This window comes from Apostichopus japonicus, chromosome 20 (assembly GCF_037975245.1).
Source record: "Apostichopus japonicus isolate 1M-3 chromosome 20, ASM3797524v1, whole genome shotgun sequence".
Lineage (NCBI taxonomy): Eukaryota > Metazoa > Echinodermata > Holothuroidea > Aspidochirotida > Stichopodidae > Apostichopus > Apostichopus japonicus.
Window position 1 is genome coordinate 6,201,923 of NC_092580.1, and position 26,150 is coordinate 6,228,072.

Sequence of the window (26,150 nt, forward strand, 5' to 3'; positions counted from 1 at the left end):
AAAGAGCACCTACAGGATTGATGCCAAAGGGCAGAAAACAGGATGCATCACTTTTTACTTCTATTTATTTGATTTAGCATATTTTTGCCCATGTGATCAAAAAGTAAATTGTTGAATGTTAAGTCTAAACCTTGTAGGAAGGTATTCATAATATGTGCAGGGAAAATCCCTTTGTCAGATCTTCATTTGTCATAGCAGAAATGGGTTTCTTGCTTCTGAAACACTGCAGAGTAATTAGAGACCAGAATTTGATTTAGCTGATATCGCATCGCAAAATATGACTCACTTGCGATGCAATTCTCAAAATGTACTGAGTAATAATGCGATGCAGTATTATTTTCCAATTTATTTGTGTAAAAAAAATCACACACAGCAAGGATCCGCCGGTTATAGGCAATATTCTATGCGAATATTTTGGGAAGAAACACAAACCACAAGCTGCATTCGATCATATTTTGCAATAAAACCCGACATCGATCAGACTAAAATCGTTGAACAACTCGAACTGATCTCTACACAGCTAGCTACGTGGGTACGTGTGTCATCAATATTTGTCACATTCATTGAAAACAGTGTTGGACAATAGGAGTTACATTATACTAAACATTTTCTTTCCTCACCGGACTGTGGCGTAATTATACAGCAAGGCACTGCGAGTCATACACTTCACTCTGCAGCTACGGTAACATCCCACAATTTCCCACAAATTCATAAATTGTCTCAACACATTCCATTTTGTGCTCAAAACAATGTCACAAATGTGATGTGATAGTCTTAGAAACAATTCAATGGTAATTTTGACCGTTATAGTGCTTCTTGTCGAAACTTGTGACAACAAGGCCTAACGTTTTGATATTGAGTGCCCACATATGTAAGCCTATAGCACAAATTTTGCTTCCTACACGGGATAGAAACGTTGCTAGAAGTTATATTGTTATCAATATACTTTGTACACCACAGACGAAAGAATGTTTCCAGACAATGGATAAGGGACTGTAAGCAATCAAATCCTGGGAAATTTGTAAACACATCATTGACTTTTTTTAGCTTGAAAAATCTCTGTAATGGAAATATTGTTAACTCTGTACCTACACTGGTTGATTGATATTACTGACTTTCAATTTACCTTGCAGGCTTATCTCAATGACATTCCCAATCCAAAGTTATAATACCCTTTCCAATTGATGAAATTTGGTCATCTCTGTTAATAACCAGCCGCTAATTAGATTATGAAAGTTCGACCTAGCATGACCAGATTTGCTCCTCCTGCCATATTCAGTATCATAGTGTTCAAATTTAATATGCATTGCAGCTGCCAAGCAAGTGGAGGGGGTATAGTGGCATAGGGGAAAAGTTATAAGGAATGGGTCAATTTCTCCCTGACTTTAGCTTCCATTCTACTTCTTTAACCGGTCACATCTGGAGGAATATCCCTTGAAATTAAAAATCAATAGGTTAGAACATGTAGATATAAATGGAGGTAACCAACTTCTCTACTTTCATGTTTTTTTTCCTTCTCCCTGTTAGCCACATTGTAGAACAAGCTATTTTTTTTAATGCACTTAGAATAATGGTGAGGTCTTTTATACTTCATTTAGATGACTTGAAACTTTTTAAACATCTCATTTTTCTTGGTGAGTTTCATGACTTGTCATGGTAGAATCATTAATGTTGACATGGTCTCACAGATTCAAATGATGATAATGATGATGCTTTTGACTCATGAGAAGTCCTTGCTCTGGGAATATTAGTGGGAAGAATGCTAGCTATATACAAGTGACCTTCTAATTAGTCAAATCAAGGAGGTGCAAGAGCAGCTACATGAAAACTTATTTGTATGCTGCCCTCTATTTACTGAGTTTAGTGTAGTACAGTCAGGGTCAGAGTAAGAGGCGTATATAGAGAGTTATGACATAGAAGGTTTGAAGTCAGATGATGAGAAGTGCCATTTTGTATCCGTTATAAGTTCATTAATTCTGATCGGGGGAGGGGGGGTTACAAGGTTCATTCATTCTGATCAGTGGGAGGGGGGAAGGAGAGGGTTGGGGTGCAAGTGGTGAGACGTGCACAGGATTTCATTTCAGGGGGTGGGGAGTAGCAAATTTCAAATTTTCCCGACTGATTAAGGTAGGCAAGAGGTGAACAAGAATTTTTTTGAGGAGGGGACTTGCACTGGGTACATTGAAACCAATTCCTTTGTAGGGGGTCTTCTCCGACAAGAAGAATTAGAAGTCAAATGGTGCATTCTGTTGTACATTTAAACTATAAGTTTAAACTATTAGTTCCATATAAGTAGGCCTAAGTGCAAGATGTTGCAAATAATTATTTTGTGTGAAGTTGGAAAGGGGAAGAGGAGGGGCGGGGAGGCTACTCATAGCATTGGTCCAGTCTTTCCCTGGCTAAATGCAAACTCTCATGACAACACCATTTTCGCTCTGAGTGCTTTTGGGAAGATGCTCAGTGCATGGATTGTATGGGGTTGTACACTAATTGAGATATGACAACAGTTTAAAGAATGTATTGTTGACCATGACAAACACAAATGAAATGGAAGAAGTTTATAGTCTTAAATATTATATTAGTAGCTGAAAAATGGTATAAAAAGAACATAAAGATATTAAAATTTCAACAATAATTATGCGCAAGTGAGAAATGTAGTTCATGCAATTGATAAAAGGTATTTTACTAGTCCTTTCTTTAATAGATTTAACTTCATGTAGATTTTCAGCATCTTGCAGTTAACATGTAGTTAAAAATAAAGAGTAGCTATGTATCATATTAATCCCATGAGCATAACTTAATAAAAATTGCCATTTCCATTTTCCAGCCTTATAACATGACTTTGAGTATTTGATATAGATTTTATATAGATACTTTCATTAATTCACAAAAATTTAGTTGATATCTTTTCTTTTCATGCATACTTGGACATGTGTATTAACTCACTCTCTTCTCGTGGCCTGCCAAATAACCATTTTGTTTATTAAACTCATCTCTGGAATATTCTTGCAAGAATTGTAGCACAACAGCCCCAAGAACATATTTCTCCTATGTTAATAGAACAACATCGGCTTCCATTCTCACTCAGTATCATTCATCTTTAACATATGTACATATGTTTACCATTCATATATTGGTTTATCATCAATTTTTTGACCATACAAATCATACAGTAACCTTGTGAATCACACTCTTGGAACAAAACTCCTCCTACCATTAAGCCTACTTACAGATCCCGAGGAAACTGTCGTTTTGCTTCTGCTACCCTGCATCTTTGCAACACCTTATCTGCATCCATCAAACTCTCTCCATCTCTCGTATTTCAAGTTTACTCTGAAAATACATCTGTATTCAAGAACTGAACTCTTAATGGACATTTGTGCCACAAACGTCTTTAAGACGGATACCAGTGCAATACCAATGGTCATTACGATCACTAACATCATAATTTGACTCTCCTTTTTTAAACCCTCTTTCCACTTTCATTCAAATGACGCTGGCATGTCCTAGTGCTTTATCCTTGGTAAGGTATGTTCAAGTTGCATTAACATAATTAACAATTGATTTATACATTTTAGTAGAACATCATCAGTGCATCAGATAAAGAAATGACACAATAAATGCAATTCCCTGAATGACATCAAATGACATTAAATGTCATTAACTATCTACTCATCCTGAGCATTAAATGTTGATTGTTACAAATCTCAGTGTAAATCAAATGAGCAATACAAATGATATGTTGAGCTTTCTTTTGCACTTTTACAAACAAATTATATTTCAACTTGAGACTTGAGTAAAATAGATGATGTTATTAATACCAGGTTATGCCCTATTAAAACACATGAGGCAAAAATTTCAGCAGATGGCTTTGAGTAATTACAGAACTATAAATACTGGCAACTTTCTGTCCTTAAATGGAGGACAAGTGGAGATGCTGTTTTATTCTTGAGGGGGTGATGGTGAGGGGGGTTGGGTGTGGTGGGGTGGGGGAGGGCATTCTAGCAATATACCAGACAATGGCATGATTACTCGCTAATTTCATGACATTTACATGTATTCAACTCAGGTTTAATGCACTCTTCACTAACTAGATTAACACATAACAGTTTTTATCTGTTATGAAATAGATAAGTAATTCTTCTATTTGTTTATGTCGCAGTAAACTTCACTGGACAACATTTTGTATTTTTAGTGTTTGGCAAGTTAAACTATTCTCAATTGGAGAAATTCAAAAGAAATTGTCATTGCAAGAAGAGTTCATTGTGTTTTGATATAATTCAAACTCCCAAACAGTAAATAAGGTAAGACAGCCTTCAGAAGGCTATACACCACTTTTGTTATCAATATTTAATCAAACTTGTTAAAACTTAAGTATGATCCTGATCCACTCTTTCATGCCAAAGTGGGCTAATTTGATAGTAAATATTTTAGGTTGGCTCAAATTTCCTGCCAATCTCTCAATCCTGAAAGCCTGGGGTCCTGGGAGGGAGAGGGGGGAGATGGGATGATCTGTCGCAAAAAGGAAATCCTCTGAACTATATTCTTTAAGAGATGAACGTACAGATACCTTGTCTGCATAATACCGCATATTCATGTAAGCAGCACTTCTTACAATTGATTATTTTGCACAAGTCCTCTGTCTAGGTGCAACTTCACTAACTGTTAAAGATTCTTTAAAATGACATTTAATGAATTATATTTGATTATCTGGAACAATTGGTTTTGTTATTGTCAAGAAGAGTTGGCGATGTAGGTTATTAGTCTTATTTGTTACTGAAATTCCCATTTATGCAAGAAGAGGTTCTGACCTGAGCCTATTGCGGCTTTTTAACAATTTACAAAATTGATGTATTTGGAGTTCTCCAAGATCATGTCTGGCATACTCTCTTCAAACGATCACCAGCATCATAGTCTATGATCTAATTCGAACATGTGTATACAGGTATAGACATCAGGACCCCATACTGAACGTTTATACCTGTTTGTTAATTATAGCATTGTTTGCATCATAATAATCAGGTAGATTTATTAACCTAAATTTCCAGAACAGACATGAAGGAAACTGTTTCACCCTCAAGTGCAGAAGCAGTGAGCCTTTAGACGTACACAAAAGTGGTGCATCTGTAGTAATGAATTCTATAGGAATCCTTTGAAAAGTTGCAAAGACCAGAAATACCTTATATTCAATATCCTATACATTCTGGCTTGAGTTAATAAGCTCCCATTTACCGTTTCCTTGATTGGGCAGCCAAGCATTCATTGTAGCGTTTTGCATATCGTCGCCATTGACACTGTCCGTTTCTTCTGGTGCAGTAAGAGTGCTGAGTGTAGCAGTCTTCCTGCTGGTAGAAGGTACATCCGTCAAACTGTTGGCATTGAGATGGGTCAGGAGCTCCACAGTACTTACGTACCTGAAAAAATACACAAAAATAAATATTAATGTTTGCAAGAGGATCACATTACAGTCACATCAAGACGCACTTTGTTATGAAAACTATATTAAAGGGGAAAAAAGTTGTTTAAATATAGTCACAATTTTTAAACGTCATTTTTCTGCGACTCACAGACTACATATTGATCAACTAAATCTCACTTTTTTTTTGTGTGTTTGGATATTTTGACAACTTAATGATGACCTTTGACAATTTGAAAATGTCAATCTAAAACATTGTTTGTTGATACATGATAGCCACTTTTTTCAAATTAATATCTGTCACTCTGATTTATTATGATTTATTTATTATTGTTTTATAAAATCAATAATGTTTCTAAACAGTATAAAGTTGTTCATGCAATCAGCCCCCCCCCTCTCCCATCCAGCTCCCTTATATGGGAGCAGAGGCATTCCCATGTCAGTGACTATTGGAAACCTAACCCATTGATTCGTAATTTATGCTGGCATGAACATTCTTTATATAAACTCAAGGTGTTATAATTCTGTTTTTTTTTTCCAAATTTTTTCTACCATTATCGAATACCCCCAGTCAGATGTTTTCTGAGAAATGCCCCCAATTCATTGGTTTCCAGGTACTTGTCATAAGGACACTAATACACTATCCCATGAATGCCTATTATTACAAAAATTCATATCATGTCATATGTGTCTTGTCACTAGCATTGTTTGATTTGGAACAAGGAAAGTGATATGCAATTAAGTATTCTGCCTACCTCACATGGTGGTGTTAGGGAACATTCTTGTTTGAAATCGTTACGAAGCATTTTCTTCTGAGAACTTGTGACTTGGGTAAACAGTGCATTCCATTTGCAGAGATTGGTGATCAGCTTGCCACCAATTTCCTTAGCTAAAAGGAAAGAGAGAAAGAAGGGGGTAGGAAGAAAAGCAAAAAGTAGTTAAATTGCTATTAATCTATAACTAAATACAGTAAAAACAATAACATTTATGAATAAAAAACAATATTTAATTAAATTAAATCATGTATGTCAGTCATATTGGGATCATGGTTTCATGCATGTGACCACTTGACAAACAAAAGCAATAAACTAGTTCTGTTTTAAAGCTTTCAATTGAAGGAATACTATTATTCATGTATATCAATACTCAACCACTCCTTTCCTTATCTTCACACATCTCTTTCCACTCCCTCTGACATAACCAGATTAGTCTTTGGTTACTGACACTTTGACACAGCATTCATGCCATAATTTACATCTTAATTTATCCCAGGCTCCTATGGTTATCCCAATATCTTCATGAATACTCGTCTCTAATATTTTATGCCTTCTTCTCTGTCCTGCGCCTTCCCTTCCTCCCAAGGCTTTCCTTTTTGGCATGGAGGGAATAGTTCCATCTTCCCTCTCCTCTCCTGTCCCCTCCTCTCATCTCCCCCTCCCCCTAAAAAGAATGAAATCCTGTACTACACACAAATTGTGGTTTTCTCAAACAATTTCTCATAGGGAAAGGGGGTCCCATTCTCAGATATCCCATGATATCAGCTACCATTTGTCCCCCAAAACTGTGACATCTGGCAAGCTATGGTCCTGTGCCAGTTCGTCTTACCTGTTATAAGATACCTTTCATCCACGGTCATATTTGTGACGCCACACATGCTTTCATATCCAGGTGTGGTAATATTTACTTCATCGTCCTCTTTGATGTCGATATTGCTTCCAAGGGTGCGATAAACTGTATTCACTTGCACGTTGTACACAATTTTCATTGGCATGTCTGGATTAAACCCACCATAGACTGGGGTCCTTGTGAGAATTTTGCCTCTGAGCACTGTGGGAATTTAAATTAATTAATATTGAGATAATAAGGAGTGATATTGTATAAAACAGAAGTGATTAAATTAGAATATATTTTTTTCAATTAAATACTTTCACATAAGATCATTGTTTATCTTATGAAGAATAGCTGAATGATGATTTTGGTTTCATTGATGCTATAGTTTAACATTATTTATTTATCTGTATGTAATGCACTATATAGACCTCCTCTTTGATACTTGCCATCATTCATTGCCTTAGTCTTTAGATTCACAAAGTGAATTGAAATCTTTCAACAGCCTTTGTGACTGTTGTCAGTATAGAAAGCAGTAGTTTGCAGCCAATTTTCTTTCTTCAAATTTGAGATGCATTACAACGCATGTGAATATATCACATTCATTAGTACTGTACACTGTTAACTTCACATTCCCCTGAAAAGTTGGGACCCTACCCACTTCAAAGAAAAAGTTAAAATTTAGAAATATGAAAAGACATAATATTGTCAATGAGCATGTTTATGGAATCACAACTGTTTGCTTCAAGTTCACTTTGGTAAAAACTGACAATTTCAACTATCAAGATCTTGAAACTTAAACATTTTTGTACCAGAATTGACTGCCAGTTTTCAAGAGTGAAACTAAAAAGGTGTTTATTTTGCATCAGGCAAAGTAAAATCGTCCTTGGACAATCCATCCGAAGTTTACCTTTTGCATAACTAGTTACTCATACCAATGTTATAATAATTGGGAGATACAGTGATAATGGGTTTAGATAAATAAGAAGGCTAAGCAAAATGGGAACAGAATTGGAATAGAATGATTAGACTAAGAGAAACATTTAATGTCATCACATTGTCTACATTGAGTCAAAGCACTATATTTGTGTAAATCTACATGGAATTAGTACATTAAATGGTTTCTTCTTACTGAATGAGTATACATGTGTAAATACAAACTAATTAAGCACAGCTACATTTTGCATTGATGTTGACACAATGTGATTGTATAAATAATACTGCTTTGCATGTGGAAGGAAGAATGTTAAAGGTTTGCTGAATTGGCCCCAAAGATGCTAGATATTCAAATATGGTCACTTTTGGTCAAAATTCTTAAACTATTTTTATTACAACCTTCAAGGAAATTTTCCTCACTTAGACATTCAGTCATCTTGTGTTTCTTTTAAATATGTCTGAGAACAGTTTTGGAGAGTAAAGACCTCCAGAAAAGTACTGTTTGAAACTTCTAGCAATTATAGCATGCTATAATTTGGGGGCCTATACTGACTACCTTTAAGTGCAAGACAAAATTGATGGTTCTTTAGTTCACAAAAATCCATACTAGGGAGTGATGAAATTAATCATACATTAAAAAAGGGTTTCAAATGAGTTAGTACAATACGTTTGATACAAATTTTCTACATAACATTTCATATTAATTGATAATATACAATTAACTAAAGCAATGATTATAATCATACAACATATCTTGGTTAGACATATAGGCCTGATTATGTATAAATATTACACAACTTGGTCACAATTACTTGTACCCCAAAAATGAAATACAGCTTTAACTAGGTCACTTACCAAATTCAGAATCACAGAAGTCAGTCTGCGGATGTTGTGGCTTACACATGCAGGAAAGCACAGATTCTATGCAAAGGGCAACCACTGCTACCAACACTAATACTCTCGTCACTGCCATGATCTTGAGATTTCTCTGTTTTGGTATCTTGATGAATGAAAACCAAAGTCTAGTAGTTACTGCTTGATGAGTCTAGAAGGTCTCTTCAATATGGTATGAAAAGAAACTTTTACTGGAACTTTATCAGTGATGTCTCCTTGGGCACTCACTGCAGTTGGTACAGTAGTAGTCTAATGTAAAACAGTACAGTGCACGTGTATATTGAAGTGAATGCAGATTCTAACAATACTAGCAAATGGCTCTACCACAGAGAAGAGTAAAACCAGTGAAAGCTGATTCTAGTGTGACTGTAATGCAAGAATTTTTCTTTATAATATAAAGCGGAACACATTTATGCTGAAAACCTGCATGTCCTTGATATTATATAGCCTTTTGATCTGCAGGATATAGTTAACAACCATTTATTGCACATTGCATCATCAAGAATATCATGGTTACCCCCTGATAGATTGTCATCGTCATTTCCTGTTTTAGGATGTCATGGTTATAATAAGGACAAGCAAGATCTGGCTATGGTGTAATTGTCACTCCTACTCAGTTGTTTTGGTTTACATAGCAGGCGCTCTCGCCCCCTCTGAGATATGAAAGTGAGACAAGAAACTATAACTCTCGGACTATTTTAATCTGTGTAATTCATGTCTAGACTGAAGGGTGTAAGTTGTTAATTACAAAATGCTTGAAATTCATCAAATTAATAGACAGTTTGTTGACAGGATTAAACCACTTCCTAACTAATACTACATACTTAACAATAAAAGCAGGAAGTGAAGAAATAAAAGTTGGAACAAAATCTAGACACCTTTATAACCATCTACCCCCTGCCCTTCCCCTCTGTTTTCCCACAACTTTATTGCAGGGCTTTCATTAAGGATTAATATGGGCAAGGTAATTTTTACAGCAAGATACCAATAATTGGTATCCTACCTGAAAAATTGTCTTGCTTTCATAGTTGAACTGGCAGGGCACTGCAGCCATTTTTCATTTGTAAAATTGGGCAACAAGGCTAGCTTGAAAGGGCACCCAAAGGATTGATGCCAGAGGGCAGAAAACAGGATACATCACTTTTTGCTTCCATATACTTGATTTAGCATATTTTTGCCCAAGTGATCAAAAAATAAATCCTTGAATGTTAAGTCTAGACTTCGTAGGAAGATATTCATAATATCCGCAGGGAAAATTCCTTTGTCAGATTGTCATTGTCTTAGCAGAAATGGATTTCTTGCTACAGAAACACTACAGAGGAATAAGAGACCAGCATTTCATTTAACCGGTATCGCATCGCAAAATATGACTCACTTGCAATGCAATTCTCAAAATGTACTGCGTAGATTATGAGATGCAGTATATTTGCCAATTTATTTAAATAAAAAATCACACACAGCAAGGATACACCGGTTATAGGCAATATTCTATGCAAATATTTTGGGAAGAAACACAAACCACATGCTGCAATATGATTCATTCATATTTGCAATAAAACCTGACATCAATCAGACTAAAATCGTTGAACATCTCGAACTGATCTCTACACAGCTAGCCCAGTGGGTACGTGTGTCATCAAGTTTTGTCACATTCATTGAAAACAGTGTTGGACAATTGGAGTTACATTATACTAATCAATGTTCTTTCCGTACCGGACTGTGGCGTAATTATACAGCAAGGCACTGCGAGTCATACACTTCACTCTGCAGCTACCGTAACATCCCACAATTTCCCACAAATTATAAATTGTCTCAACACATTCCATGCTGTGCTCAAAATAATGTCACAAATGTGATGTGATAGTCTTAGAAACAATTCAATGGTTATTTTGACCGTTATAGCGCTTCTTGTCGAAACATGTGACAACAAGGCCTAACGTATGATATTGAGTGCACACATATGTTAGCCTATAGCACAAACTTTGCTATCCCTACACGGGATAGTAACGTTGCTAGAAATTATTGTTATCAATATACTTTGTACACCACAGATGCAAGAATGTTTCCAGACAATGGATAATTGACTGTAAGCAATCAAATCATGGGAAATTTGTAAACATAACATTGACTATTTTTAGCTTGAAAAATCTCAGTAATGGAAATATTGTTACTCTGTACCTACACTTGTTGATTTTTATGATATACTTGTTTTCAAAGTCAAAACAAATTCAATCATAGAATTGGAAGAAATTTCGGCTCGAGAAGGTGTTTGTTTTTGGGGGGGGGGGAAGAAAGAAAGTTTTTCATCCCAAAATGTGCTTTGTAATGTTTTGCATATGACCAGTTGTGAGTGTGTTTACTTGGGTTTTATATATGGTCGCAAAATTTTGAAATTCCATTGCCGGACAAAAATTGCTACTCAAAGTTGGTCAATACCTATACAAAACCAATTATGTGTAGCATTTTTTGCTGCACAACAAAAAAGCACAAAGTCGAACGCTGTTAGAGACTAATTTATCTTTTTAGTTCTGTAGGAGGCATAAATGGTTTCCTCCTGTCATTATATTACAAGTTTTGTTTAGCTGTAATTGTAATACCAAGCAGTTCTTGGCTCCTGGTGATATAATGTTTAATGTTCTTCAGAGTTGTGTTTCATATCCTTCTCTTCCTTCAATTGTTTTTTCCTGGAAATATTTGTCATGTACTTATAATACAAAGTCAGGCAAACAGTTTTAACATTGGAAGTTTAAAGGATGCATTATGTCACATAAACATCCCCCTTGAAAAAAATCCCTCCCCTACCCTGTTTGTTTCCTTGTCATATTTTATTACATTAAACTTGATTATAAATTGATAACTATAGACTTTCTTAAAGAAAACAACATACCTTTACTTTCTATCAAGTGATTATCAAGTACCAGATATTGTGGCTTTGCCATAAAACAGCAGGGGAGACCATGAAAACAATGAGTAATTGAGGTTTTTCCCTTATTTATTGAGAAAGAAATTGTGACATCTAGAATTCCTGTATTTGAGATTCCCAATATCATGATAATCAATAAGATTTTGTATTGAGGGGGTAAATGGCCAAACACTTTTGTGTAAAATACAGTGTGGCCCAATAAGCAAGGATGAAGTGGATGAAGAAAGCAGTTTTGTCTCATAGTATTTGTAATACAAGGTTCATATGCACAAAGGACAATGGGAGGGAGAAGGGTAAAGGTGGTGGGGATGGTACAACTTCTGTTTAATCTTGAAAATCCTGTAAATTTATGAGAGTTTTTTTTTATCTGCAAAATGCCAGAAGCTTGGTTGGAGTATTTGTTTGCTAGGAATCAAATGAGAATTTTAAATAATACAATTGCTTTCAATTTACCTTGTAGGCTTATCTCAATGACATTCCCAATCCAAAGTTCTAATACCCTTTCCAATTGATGAAACTTGGTCATCTCTGTTAATAACCAGCCGCTAATTAGATTTATATGGCAGAACAAAGATTGTGAAAGTTCGACCTAGCATGACCAGATTTGCTCCTACCATATTCAGTGTCATAATGTTCAAATCTAATATGCATTGCAGCTGCCAAGCAAAAGGAGAGGTATAGAGGCATAGGGGAAAAGTTATAAGGGATGGGTAAAAGGGGTGGGTCAATTTCTCCCTGACTTTAGCTTCCATTCTACCTCCTCCGTTAACCGGTCACATCTGGAGGAATAGCCCTTGAAATTAAAAATCAATAGGTTAGCACATGTAGATATAAATGAGGGTAACCAACTTCTCTACTTTCATGGTTTTCTTCCTTCTCCCTGTTAGCCACATTGTAATACAAGCTATTTGTTTTGAATGTAGTCGAATAACGGTGAGTCTTTTATACTTCATTTAGAGGACTTTTTAAACATCGCATTTTTCTGAAGTCTTGGTGAGTTTCATGACTTGTCATGGTAGAATCATTAATGTGGACATGGTCTCACAGATTCAAATGATGATAATGATGTTATTGACTCATGAGAAGTCCTTGCTCTGGGAATATTAGTGGGAAGAATGCTAGCTATATACAAGTGACCTTCTAATTAGTCAAATCAGGGAGTTGTAAGAACAGCTACATGAAAACTTATTTGTATGCTGCCCTCTATTTACTGAGTTTAGTGTAGTAGAGTCTGAGTCGTATATATAGAGAGTTATGACATAAAAGGTTTAAAGTCAGATGATTAGAAGTGCCATTTTGTATCCGTTATAAGTTCTGTACCTATGCATGACTATAGTAAAACACAATATAGTGAGTTGCCGTTGGCGTTAAATGTACCGGAACCCCTCTGGCATTAAAACAAGGAAAAGTTTTTGTGTTATATAGACATTGTAAGAACTCCAAAATACATGTTTAACCTCACAAAGCAACAGAGCACACTAGGAGATGTTCAGTACTATTTGTTTTTTAGAAACATAAAAAAACTATTGCTAAAATGTTCTATCACAGAATTTTACTTTAATTATGATTAATTTAAGTTTGGAGGTTAAAGCAGTTTCACAGTTTTGTTTGACTTGATTTCCTATACTTATCCACTCCCCCACGATCAATATCTCTTCCAACAGTCCATTCTCATCCCCACCTTCCCCACCCCAGGTAATAGACCTTTCTGGTCATCATACCCACTTAATATTTGATTGCATAGTTCATTGCTTCAGTGTCTACTGAATTTATTCCATAGAAGGGTGAATGTTTGCTGGACAAACCCAACCCCTTCCCATCTGACATTTTCCACTGCTTCACTTGAAATTTGTGTAGTGATTAAACAGCCACAGTAGTAACAGCACTAAGTTTTGAAGCCTAGAATATAGCAGTTTGCTAAAAGTTGATTGTTTTAGAAGAATATTAGACATTATAAGTTGGCTAATGTGCTCCGACATGAATATCTGTGATTACCTGCATTGTTTTTTTTAATGATAAAATAACAATAGTAACAGAGATACATAAGGTTTTGTAAGGACTGCATGCTCAGCAAATGTACTCTAAGGGTATCAGTAACTTGATAGGATGATACATACAGTGGCAACAAGTGACTATACCCAGGTCATGAGAAGAGTCCAAGAAGTTGAGTTTCAAGCATTGTTTTAATTTACATCCTTGTGGGAGAAGTTGAATAACTGGTTCCTGATGGTTCAGAGGGTCGTAGACAAGAAGCGTCTCATTATGATGTGTCTACATTAAAGTAGTTTACCTGTTTGTGGTCCGGGCCTGCTCCATTACTGCTCTGTTATTGCTCTGTTACTGCTCCGTTATTGCTCAAGTACTGTTTTGTATGCTGCCAGTTCATCTTGGTTTGTGCGTGTGGGGTTGTGGAATATTGCACAGCTAACAACTTGGATGGTTTTCTGTTGTCACTTGCTTGGCTTGTCCCACTCAAGGTCACCCCTCCAGGCCCCCAAATAGTGCTTTACAACATTTGTATGTTATGAAAATGGCAGTACATTATTCCTGGGCCCCTACTGTAATTGACCCTGGGCCTCAGACTTTAGTCCTCCTGACAGCTTATTCTCATTTGGGCTGCAAAGACAGCCCTTAAAAAATTTACACTACAATTGAGAATATTTGTGTCAGAAAGTATTGATTATGATAATACCTTTCATAGGTGTCATTTGTGGTAGAGTAACATTATGTGGATTGCTTTTGGGAAGATGCTCAGTGCATGGATTGTGTAGTGTTGTACACTAATTGAGATATGACAACAGTTTAAAGAATGTATTGTTTACCATGACAAACACAAATGACATGGAAGAAATTTATAGTCTTAAATATTGTATTAGTAGCTGAAAAATGGTATAAAAAGAACCTAATGACATTTAACTGACATTTAACTTACAATAACAAAATGTAGTTCATGCAATGGATAAAAGGTATAGTACTAGTCCTTTTCTTAAATAGATTTAATTTAATGTAGATTTTCAGCATCTTGCACTTAACATGTAGTTAAAAATAAAGAGTAGCTATGTATCATATTAATCCCATGAGCATAACTTAATAAAAATTGCCATTTCCATTTTCCAGCCTAATAACATTTCATATAGATTTTATATAGATACTTTCATTATTCACAAAAGTTAAGTTGATATGACATATCAACTTACATGTGTATTAACTCACTTTCTTCTCATGGCCTGCCAAATAACCCTTTTTTTTTTAAACTTGTCTCTGGAATATTCTTGCAAGAATTGTAACACTTTTTTATCCTATTTATAAATTTCTCTGTAAATTTATACTGGAATAAAGAAATGAAAATCAAAATGAAAACACAAAAGCCCCAAGAACATATTTCTACTATGTTAATAGAACAACATCGGCTTCCAATCTCACTCAGTATCATCTTTAACATACGTACATATGTTTACCATTCATATATTGGTTTATCATCAAGTTTTTGACCATACAAACCATACAGTATAACCTTGTGAATTACACTCTTGGAACAAAACTCCTCCTACCATTAAGCCTACTTACAGATCCTGAGGAAACTGTCATTTTGCTTCTGCTACCCCGCATCTTAGCAACACCTTATTTGCATCCACCAAACTCTCTCCATCTCTCGTATGTCAAGTTTACTCTGAAAATACATCTGTATTCAAGAACTGAACTCCTAATTGACATTTGTGCCACAAATGTCTTTTAGACGGATACCAGTGCAATACCAATGGTCATTACGATCACTAACATCATAATTTGACTCTCCCTTCTTAAACCCTCTTTCCACTTTCATTCAAATGATGCTGGCATGTCCTAGTGCTTTATCCTTGGTAAGGAATGTTCAAGTTGCATTAACATAATTAACAATTGATTTATACATATTAGTAGACCATAAATGCATCAGATATAAGAAATGACACAACAAATGCAATTCCCTGAATGACATCAAATGACATCAAATGTCATTAACTATCTACTCATCCTGAGTATTAAATGTTGATTGTTACAAATCTCAGTGTAAATCAAATGAGCAATACAAATGATATTAAAGGATTGATGAGCTTTCCTTTGCACTTTTACAAACAAATTAGTTTCAACTTGAGACTTGAGTAAAATAGATGATGTTATTAATACCAGGTTATGCCCTATTAAAACACATGAGGCAAAAATTTCAGCAGATGGCTTTGAATAATTACAAAACTTGCAACCTCTGTCCTTAAATGGAGGACCAGGAGGACAAGTGGAGATGCTGTTTTTTTCTTGAGGGGGGAGGGGGATGGGGTGGGGTGGAGGGAAGAGGGCATTCTGGCAATATACCAGACAATGGCATGATTACTCTCTAATTTCATGACATTTACATGTATTCAACTCAGGTTTAGTGCACTCTTCACTAACTAGATTAACACATAACAGTTTTTATCTGTTATGAAATAGATAAGTAATTCTTCTATTTGTATATGTCGCAGTAAACCTCACTGGACAACATTTTATATTTTTAGTGTTCGGCAAGTTAAACCATATTCAATTGGATTATTCAACAAAGAGACATTGTCATTGCAAGAAGAGCTCATGGTGTTTTGATATAATTCAAACTCCCAAACAGTAAATAAGGTTAGACAGCCTTCAGAAGGCTAAGACAACACTTAGCCTTCTGAAGGCTGTCTAACCACTTTTTGTTATCAATAATTAATCAAACTTGTTAAAACTTAAGTATGATCCTGATCCACTCTTTCATGCCAAAGTGGGCTAATTTCATAGTGAATATTTTAGGTTGGCTCAAATTTCCTGCCAATCTCTCAACCCTGAAAGCTGGGGTCCTGGTGGGAGAGGGGGAGATGGGATGATTTGTCGCAAAAAGGAAATCCTCTGAACTATATTCTTTAAGAGATGAACGTACAGATACCTTGTCTGCTACTGCATATTCATGTAAGCAGCACTTCTTACAATTGATTATTATGGCACAAGTCCTCTGTCTAGGCATAACTTCACTAACTGTTAATGATTCTATAAAATGACATTTAATGAATTACATATCTATATGATTATCTGGAACAATTGGTTTTGTTTTTGTCAAGAAGAGTTGGCGATGTAGGTTAATTAGTCTTATTTATTCAGTCACTGAAATTCCCATGTATGCAAGAAGAGGTTCTGACCTGAGCTAATAACTTTAACATAGTTCCTATTGTGGCTTTTTAACAATTTACAAAATTGATGTATTTGGAGTTTTCCAAGATCATGTCTGGCCTACTCTCTTCAAACGATCACCAGCATCATAGTCTATGATCTAATTCGAACCAGTATATACAGGTATAGACATCAGGACACCATACTGACGTTTAGACCTGTTTGTTGATTATAGCATTGTTTGCATCATAATTATCAGATAGATTTATTAACCTAAATTTCCAGAACAGACATGAAGGAAACTGTTTCAGCCTCAAGTGCAGAAGCAGTGAGCCTTTAGACGTACACAAAAGTGGTGCATATGTAGTAACAAATTCTACAGGAATCCTTTGAAAAGTTGCAAAGACCAGAAATACCTTACATTCATCCTATACATTCTGGCTTGAGTTAATAAGCTCCCATCTACCGTTTCCTTGATTGGGCAGCCAAGCATTCATTGTAGCGTTTTGCATATCGTCGCCATTGACACTGTCCGTTTCTTCTGGTGCAGTAAGAGTGCTGAGTGTAGCAGTCTTCCTGCTGGTAGAAGGTACATCCGTCAAACTGTTGGCATTGAGATGGGTCAGGAGCTCCACAGTACTTACGTACCTGAAAAAATACACAAAAATAAATATTAATGTTTGCAAGAGGATCACATTACAGTCACATCAAGACGCACTTTGTTATGAAAACTATATTAAAGGGGAAAAAAGTTGTTTAAATATAGTCACAATTTTTAAACGTCATTTTTCTGCGACTCACAGACTACATATTGATCTACTAAATCTCACTTTTTTTTTGTGTGTTTGGATATTTTGACAACTTAATGATGACCTTTGACAATTTGAAAATGTCAATCTAAAACATTGTTTGTTGATACATGATAGCCACTTTTTTCAAATTAATATCTGTCACTCTGATTTATTATTATTTATTTATTTATTTATTATTGTTTTATAAAATCAATAATGTTTCTAAACAGTATAAAGTTGTTCATGCAATCAGCCCCCCCCCTCTCCCATCCAGCTCCCTTATATGGGAGCAGAGGCATTCCCATGTCAGTGACTATTGGAAACCTAACCCATTGATTCGTAATTAATGCTGGCATGAACATTCTTTATATAAACTCAAGGGGTTATAATTCTGTTTTTTTTTTCCAAATTTTTTCTACCATTATCGAATACCCCCAGTCGGATGTTTTCTGAGAAATGCCCCCAATTCATTGGTTGCCAGGTACTTGTCATAAGGACACTAATACACTATCCCATGAATGCCTATTATTACAAAAATTCACATCATGTCATATGTGTCTTGTCACTAGCATTGTTTGATTTGGAACAAGGAAAGTGATATGCAATGAAGTATTCTGCCTACCTCACATGGTGGTGTTCGGGAACATTCTTGTTCGAAATCGTTACGAAGCATTTTCTTCTGAGAACTTGTGACTTGGGTAAACAGTGCATTCCATTTGCAGAGATTGGTGATCAGCTTGCCACCAATTTCCTTAGCTAAAAGGAAAGAGAGAAAGAAGGGGGTAGGAAGAAAAGCAAAAAGTAGTTAAATTGCTATTAATCTATAACTAAATACAGTAAAAACAATAACATTTATGAATAAAAAACAATATTTAATTAAATTAAATCATGTATGTCAGTCATATTGGGATCATGGTTTCATGCATGTGACCACTTGACAAACAAAAGCAATAAACTTGTTCTGTTTTAAAGCTTTCAATTGAAGGAATACTATTATTCATGTATATCAATACTCAACCACTCCTTTCCTTATCTTCACACATTTCTTTCCGCTCCCTCTGACATAACCAGATTAGTCTTTGGTTACTGACACTTTGACACAGCATTCATGCCATAATTTACATCTTAATTTATCCCAGGCTCCTATGGTTATCCCAATATCTTCATGAATACTCGTCTCTAATATTTTATGCCTTCTTCTCTGTCCTGCGCCTTCCCTTCTTCCCAAGGCTTTCCTTTTTGGCATGGAGGGAATAGTTCCATCTTCCCTCTCCTCTCCTGTCCCCTCCTCTCCTCTCCCCCTCCCCCTAAAAAGAATGAAATCTTGTACTACACACAAATTGTGGTTTTCTCAAACAATTTCTCATAGGGAAAGGGGGTCCCATTCTCAGATATCCCATGATATCAGCTACCATTTGTCCCCCAAAACTGTGACATCTGGCAAGCTATGGTCCTGTGCCAGTTCGTCTTACCTGTTATAAGATACCTTTCATCCACGGTCATATTTGTGACGCCACACATGCTATCATATCCAGATGTGGTAATATTTACTTCATCGTCCTCTTTGATGGCGATATTGCTTCCAAGGGTGCGATAAACTGTATTCACTTCCACCTTGTACACAATGTTCATTGGCATGTCTGGATTAAACCCGCCATAGACTGGGGTCCTTGTGAGAATTTTGCCTCTGAGCACTGTGGGAATTTAAATTAATTAATATTGAGATAATAAGGAGTGATATTGTATAAAACAGAGGTGATTAAATTAGAATATATTTTTTTCAATTAAATACTTTCACATAAGATCATTGTTTATCTTATGAAGAATAGCTGAATGATGATTTTGGTTTCATTGATGCTATAGTTTAACATTATTTATTTATCTGTATGTAATGCACTATATAGACCTCCTAGAAGAATGTTAAAGGTATGCTGAATTGGCCCCAAAGATGCTAGATATTCAAATATGGTCACTTTTGGTCAAAATTCTTAAACTATTTTTATTACAACCTTCAAGGAAATTTTCCTCACTTAGACATTCAGTCATCTTGTGTTTCTTTTAAATATGTCTGAGAACAGTTTTGGAGAGTAAAGACCTCCAGAAAAGTACTGTTTGAAACTTCTAGCAATTATAGCATGCTATAATTTGGGGGCCTATACTGACTACCTTTAAGTGCAAGACAAAATTGATGGTTCTTTAGTTCACAAAAATCCATACTAGGGAGTGATGAAATTAGTCATACATTAAAAAAGGGTTTCAAATGAGTTAGTACAATACGTTTGATACAAATTTTCTACATAACATTTCATATTAATTGATAATATACAATTAACTAAAGCAATGATTATAATCATACAACATATCTTGGTTAGACATATAGGCCTGATTATGTATAAATATTACACAACTTGGTCACAGTCCCTTGTACCCCAAAAATGAAATACAGCTTTAACTAGGTCACTTACCAAATTCAGAATCACAGAAGTCAGTCTGCGGATGTTGTGGCATACACATGCAGGAAAGCACAGATTCTATGCAAAGGGCAACCACTGCTACCAACACTAATACTCTCGTCACTGCCATGATCTTGAGATTTCTCTGTTTTGGTATCTTGATGAATGAAAACCAAAGTCTAGTAATTACTGCTTGATGAGTCTAAGTGAATGCAGATTCTAACAATACTAGCAAATGGCTCTACCTCAAAGAAGAGTAAAACTGAAAGCTGATTCTAGTGTGACTGTAATGCAAGAATTTTTCTTTATAATATAAAGCGGAGCACATTTATGCTGAAAACCTGCATGTCTCTGATATTATATAGCCTTTTGATCTGCAGGATATAGTTAACAACCAACCTGTTTCCAGTAACCGCTTGGGGGGTTATGGCCTTTTGTGACGTCAAAGAAATTTGATATAGAAATGCATAAAAACATCATAATCTGAGGTAAAGTTAGATGTATGATAATTGTTTATCCTTTTTTGGGGGTCAGGTAGCCAGCTCTGAGCAGACACAGGAATGTCCTTTTATAGACACGTACACACTCACTTGTTTGCAATTTTCATCTCAGCCATTATTTTGTAAGAATTTCCATACATTGTCAAGATCTTATTCTGCTTTTCTTGCAGGACCACCTGTTTACTCAAGGTAGGGATGTCACGACCTTCCTTTGAACGTGCGTAAGCGCAGCTGTGACGTTCATCAGGACTGATGAAGTTTCCCAGGAAGGAACTTTATGGAGGCTTTGAAGAACCTTTCACAGTAAGTGATAAAAATGTATTCTTGTCCCAACTTTAGGATATTCTGGATGATCAACCGGTAGTTAATGGCGTTTAAACTTTTCTGTCAGTGACACATACTCATTTTGCATTGTTATAAGGGTATTTCTGTTCCATAGAAATATCCTCTGGGAGAAAGCCAATACACTTATTGTGATGATTGGCATCTCTTATTCTCTCTCATAATTTTTTATTTGTTTATATTGTAAAACATAATAGTGGTAGGCTTCCGGGTTTTATGGTGTATAGGTTTGTGATAGCAAATAGGTAGAAAAATCTTAGAAGAAAACATACACACCCACCCAAAGAAAAAGCCCACTCACCTGTTCAAATGAAAAGGAATAAAATATGAAACAAAGGAAAATAGAATAACAAATAAATAGGAAGGGGAAGCAGAAATCATAATATGTATATTTTGTTATTTCTTGGTTTTCTGTTTTTGGTTTTGTGATCTCTATAATTCCTTAAACACACTATTCAAATTCAAATTGAATCAGTGTGTTGTTGGTTAAGTTTGTACTATTTAACTATTATATAAATAAAGTACGTTCCATCAGAAGTAAAAATGATAGTGGAATAAACAGGTGTTTTGTGACCTTGTGTAATTCCCTCTTGGTGATACCTTGCAGCAAAATGATTGTTTTTATCACAATTTGAACAAGTGTTGTCTTATGCAGGACATTTCAATTTGTCTCCCACAACATTGACAATTCATTCATTAATTGAAGAGAGATGCTTTGTTGACAACATTGACTGTGTCTTGACTGGTGTTGCACACATGTCTTTGACTTGAGCCACTGATACTTCAGCTGATATTGATACATTTAGGCAAGTCAAGACTTTCAGCTTCTTTGGGATATATCTCATAAACTAATCTGTCACATATCATCTGATCCTTTAAAGATCCAAAATCACATGATGTAGATACCACTAGTCTCAGTCTGACAGCAAACTTGTTAGGATCTTTAAAACAATTATTAAATTTGAACCTTAACATTTATCTGACCGATGAACTAGTTTCCCATGATGCAAGAATATGTGACATGCCAGCACACTTGGTTTCTGACTCATAAGGTCATGCATTGTGTATATGAAGTGCCAATGAGCCTTTGTATGTGATTAAAATTACCAGTTTTTCATCTTTTTTATTTCACTCTTTCCCTGTTACATAACTGTCCCATTGAAATTAAAATTAATGATTTGGCCCTGGTGCGGCACTAATTTTGGTAGCCTTCAATTTATTTTGCCTACTTGGTCAAAACAAAGAAATGGTGTAGATAGGTATCTCTAATTAACTTAGTCTTGAATCAGCCTATAATGTTGCACCCCCCTAATGCTGTACGTCACTTGTGGTTTACAAACAATAGAACTTTTACTCAGTTTCAGCAACAATACAAGCTCTAGCAAAATAATCAGTAAAGCTAATGGATAAGCAAAAGTTAGCTGACGACTTCATTGTATATGACTTATGTTTTACTCATTTAGGCTTAGCCTTTGTCGGTACAAACCATTCATGACCTTGTTGATAGCCTATAAAAGCACTGTATGCAGTAGTGACTTATAGCTACATGACAATCTAACATTTTCTCTAATGAGCTGATGACGTTTACCTAACATGAAGGTCTGTCGAGATAAAATGGCAGCATAAACACTTAGATTGGTGCCACCAATGAAATTTAAATATCTCACCTCAGATACCATGTTTAGTGAACTATCTGGGCTAATTGAAAAGAGATATACATTATAATTGAATCTGAGTTTGACTTGATGTGACCACTCTCAGAGATTACCATGTAAAAATAGATCACATTCAATCAAATAATCATATCTAGAGTTAGAAAGAAGACAATGAGATGAGTTTTCAGCTAAAAGTGTAGAATATTTTTGTCATCTATTTAATGGTCTTTGGAATATCCCTTTAGGTATAATATAAGTAGGATTACACATGAATCATGTAAGATGCATATAATGAGATGAATGGATCTCTCATCTCTAATTTCATTGGCTTCCTGTCTTTATTTAATATTCGTAGAAATTATAATGTCAATGAACCCTTCAATTCCTTGCACACAACCATCCTATAATTGATATGCATCCTTCTATCATATGTCAGAAATACAGAAGAAAATACCTCAGGTTATTTTCATATCACGCTGCAAACTTGAATGTTTCGTGGAATTTTCTGGATGTAAATATCAAAGTTGACATCCTGTCCGATTGGTGGTTTAATACCAACAAGGGAGTTGTGTGTGGTGGGATCCCTATTGAAAAACTATTAAGTGAGGATATGGAGGGTAAGCTGGACCGAGGCTGATCCTCTCCTCTTCCCCTCAATGCCACTCTTGTGACCTAAAGAGGATCTCTAAGTTCTCAACCGTCACTTAAAGGAAAACACATGCACTTGTAGCATGTATTTAACCATGCAAGTGCATAATGTAACCAGAGTTACTTTTACAGTTGTACATGTAGGCTTCACTACAACATGCTGTGTTCATTGGTTGAGTGTTGCATTTTCGACATGAAAGTAGCCATATCATGACTCTCTAGCATATTTGGGATCAAATAAACCGATGACTTTTAATGACTCTACTGTACTTTGTAACTTAATTTCATTGTTCAAATTGTCAATTATACATGTATTTTATAGTGGACACTGAAAGAACCATTCTTAATAATAAATAGTACATAATTCTGAGCAATTTTAACCTAGTATTAGATACCTTCAATTTACATGGGAGATTGGGCAAGGGATTTGTGGGCTTGTGATGTTTTGTTTGAAGGTTTTAATATGGAATGTTTACAAAATTACAGTTTGTTACTTGAATTTGCAAGTACGGTCTACTAATACATGAGGTTAGTACAATGTTCGTGGGCTCTTGCTGAGAATTTTGCTTGCATTGTGTTAGGCACTGTGACTGCTTCCCACAGAAAACTGTCTTAAACGAGTCTTCCAGGCATTTAGCATATTTTATTTAATGCTTAATGTCTTGAAAAACAGACCAGCTATTGAAACACTACACCCACTCAATTTTTTTTTCTTTCTTTGACTATGATATATCAAGACGAACAAGATTTCAGGAGGCTACTGTACTCACAAAGTCAGCAAGTATATCCTGTCTTTGTCATGTGTATGGATTCCTTTCAGTCAAGTAGAATATGAGGTTATACACATACATAGCTAATAACACAAACCATTCAACCCATATGCAGTGCACTATCCGATATAACATAAATATTAACATACACAATAGTGTTATGTCTATTCTATGCATGAATATTGTAGTTATAACTCAGTATGAACTCAAAAGATATAATGCCAAATTGACATGAATTGATAACCAATTGTGATTAATGTGATAAGAAATATGTAGTATTTACCTGAAATTGCTGTTTGTGATATTACCAGAGGCAAGCTATGAACTGTCCAGCACTCCAACAGCAGAGAAAATGAAATGCTTACTGGTCTACAGTACCTCAAATTGCAAATATTGTTATAATGTGTTGTGGCTAACCATATACCTGTTACCTGATACTGTCCACTGTGAGGCTGAAGGTATTACTGATCTGGGGAAACTGGTCACCTGTAGGCAGAAAAGAGGATATCCTATGGTTCTGAATGGCGGGAAGTTGATATGTCATAATATTTGCTAGTGCTGCATAGGATTGTATTCATCTTTGTCACTTGCTCACAGTTGGTTTGTGTCTATAACAGATATAATGGTATCTAACTATTCTATCTGAATAGACCTTAACAGAAACAGATCATGTCCCACAACAGAGATAGTCATTGGGATAGTGGTCGCACAACAGAGATAGTCATTGGGGAGAGTGGTCCCACAACAGAGATAGTCATTGGGGATGGTGGTCCCACAACAGAGATAAACATATCAATTCCTTTCTTTCTAAAATGCACACTAAACATCCTTCAAAATAGCCCTCTTAGTGACCAACGCGTATGACTCATCACCTTGACCGAAAATCCTGTGGCTCAGAGCGGGCAAGTTGGTTGGACTATTCAATTCATCTTGGGGGTCTTAAATGGTGTTTCTATATAATTAGGATTGCATTAGACAAATAAATTGGTAATTACTTGCTTCAACATTTAATGATGTATATTCTACGGTCATTTTCTTGAAAATAATATTAAGTTCAATAAAATATGACGTTTGGAAAGCGAATCTCGGCTGTGGCGTTGTAGGTGAACACTGTGCATTGCGTGGCTGTACCCTATTGCAGAGTACAGGATACACATGTTACGTAACGGCGTGCCCACCGAAGAAAGCGAAACTTATATTTTTCTTAGAAGACATTCGATTGGAATGTACTTGGTCGGATTGAAGATAGTGACCAATGAAAACGAATTTAACATCAACTTAAAGTTAAGAAAAATCCTTTCAAAATCCGTTTGAACTAACTTTGTCAATGAATATTCAAGAGGATGGTTATGCAAACAGAGGTATGGCTATCAATTGGTGATTTTCTTCAGTATTTACTGTGTGTTATCAATGAGGATTTTGAGTTCGATATTTATTAACCTTGCATCCTAAATCACCCAAGTCCGATGGAATTTTGAACTGTAATGTTAAGAAAATGACAGAACTTGAGAGACAACACATTTCTCTGTTTAGTGCCGTTTGAACTAATTTTTTTCGGTATAAACTTTTCACATTATGGCTGTAGGAATATTGTCTATATGGTAAAGTCATAGGCCTAAAATCGCGGCGGTCAAACTCATTTTGCATGCCGCACACGGAATGGTGCTAAGGAATTGATATGCATTTGAGAGGATGGTCCCACAACAGAGATAGCCCTTGGACAAGGCGGTCCCACATCAGAGATAGTCATTGGGAATGGTCCCACAACAAAGAAAGCCCTTGGGGAAGGCATTCCTACAACAGAGATAGTTATTGGGATAGTGGTCGCACAACAGAGATAGTCATTGGGAGCGTGGTCCCACAACAGAGATAGTCATTGGGGATGGTGGTCCCACAACAGTGATAGTCATGGGGGGGTGGTACCACAACAGAGATAGTGGTTGGGGAGGTTTGTCCCACAACAGAGCTAAACTTTTGGGACCGTGGTCCCACAACAGAGCTTAATTTTTGGGACGGTGGTCCCTCAACAGAGATAAAGGGGTGTCTGATACCACAACAGA

General features: G+C 35.8%; 3 protein-coding genes across 8 annotated transcripts in view; 1 reads left to right on the plus strand and 2 right to left on the minus strand.

The window, feature by feature from the left end:
- The window catches only part of LOC139961180 (synapsin-like), a 545,708-nt gene that overhangs the window by 188,306 nt on the left and 331,252 nt on the right, over positions 1 to 26,150 (plus strand). The window lies entirely within an intron of this gene.
- On the minus strand, positions 3,790 to 9,302 carry LOC139961083 (metalloproteinase inhibitor 3-like). Its single transcript, XM_071959952.1, has 4 exons — positions 8,816 to 9,302; positions 7,022 to 7,243; positions 6,172 to 6,305; positions 3,790 to 5,414 (listed from the first exon to the last, which is right to left on the minus strand). The coding sequence occupies exons 1-4, from the start codon at positions 8,931 to 8,933 to the stop codon at positions 5,229 to 5,231; spliced, it is 660 nt and encodes a 219-aa protein (XP_071816053.1). The 5' UTR covers positions 8,934 to 9,302; the 3' UTR covers positions 3,790 to 5,228.
- LOC139961082 (metalloproteinase inhibitor 3-like) lies at positions 16,475 to 24,532 on the minus strand. 2 transcript variants are annotated; one of them, XM_071959951.1, is made up of 5 exons: positions 24,374 to 24,532; positions 20,188 to 20,332; positions 19,195 to 19,416; positions 18,345 to 18,478; positions 16,475 to 17,579 (listed from the first exon to the last, which is right to left on the minus strand). In XM_071959951.1, exons 2-5 carry the CDS (start codon positions 20,303 to 20,305, stop codon positions 17,394 to 17,396), a joined length of 660 nt encoding a protein of 219 aa, XP_071816052.1. In that variant the 5' UTR covers positions 20,306 to 20,332; positions 24,374 to 24,532; the 3' UTR covers positions 16,475 to 17,393. The 2 variants fall into 2 exon arrangements, with proteins under 2 accessions (XP_071816052.1, XP_071816049.1); XM_071959948.1 differs by lacking the exon at positions 24,374 to 24,532 and adding an exon at positions 20,575 to 20,667.

Excerpts from the sequence above, each read along its gene's own strand:
- LOC139961083 (XM_071959952.1), bottom strand. The coding sequence starts at position 8,933 with ATGGCAGTGACGAGAGTATTAGTGTTGGTAGCAGTGGTTGCCCTTTGC. Across the intron at positions 7,244-8,815 it reads CTTCTGTGATTCTGAATTTG|TGCTCAGAGGCAAAATTCTC; the intron begins GTAAGTGACCTA and ends AAATTCCCACAG. Across the intron at positions 5,415-6,171 it reads CCCTAACACCACCATGTGAG|GTACGTAAGTACTGTGGAGC; the intron begins GTAGGCAGAATA and ends GTATTTTTTCAG.
- LOC139961082 (XM_071959948.1), bottom strand. The coding sequence starts at position 20,655 with ATGATGTTTTTATGCATTTCTATATCAAATTTCTTTGACGTCACAAAA. Across the intron at positions 19,417-20,187 it reads CTTCTGTGATTCTGAATTTG|TGCTCAGAGGCAAAATTCTC; the intron begins GTAAGTGACCTA and ends AAATTCCCACAG. Across the intron at positions 18,479-19,194 it reads TGAAAGGTATCTTATAACAG|CTAAGGAAATTGGTGGCAAG; the intron begins GTAAGACGAACT and ends CTTTCCTTTTAG.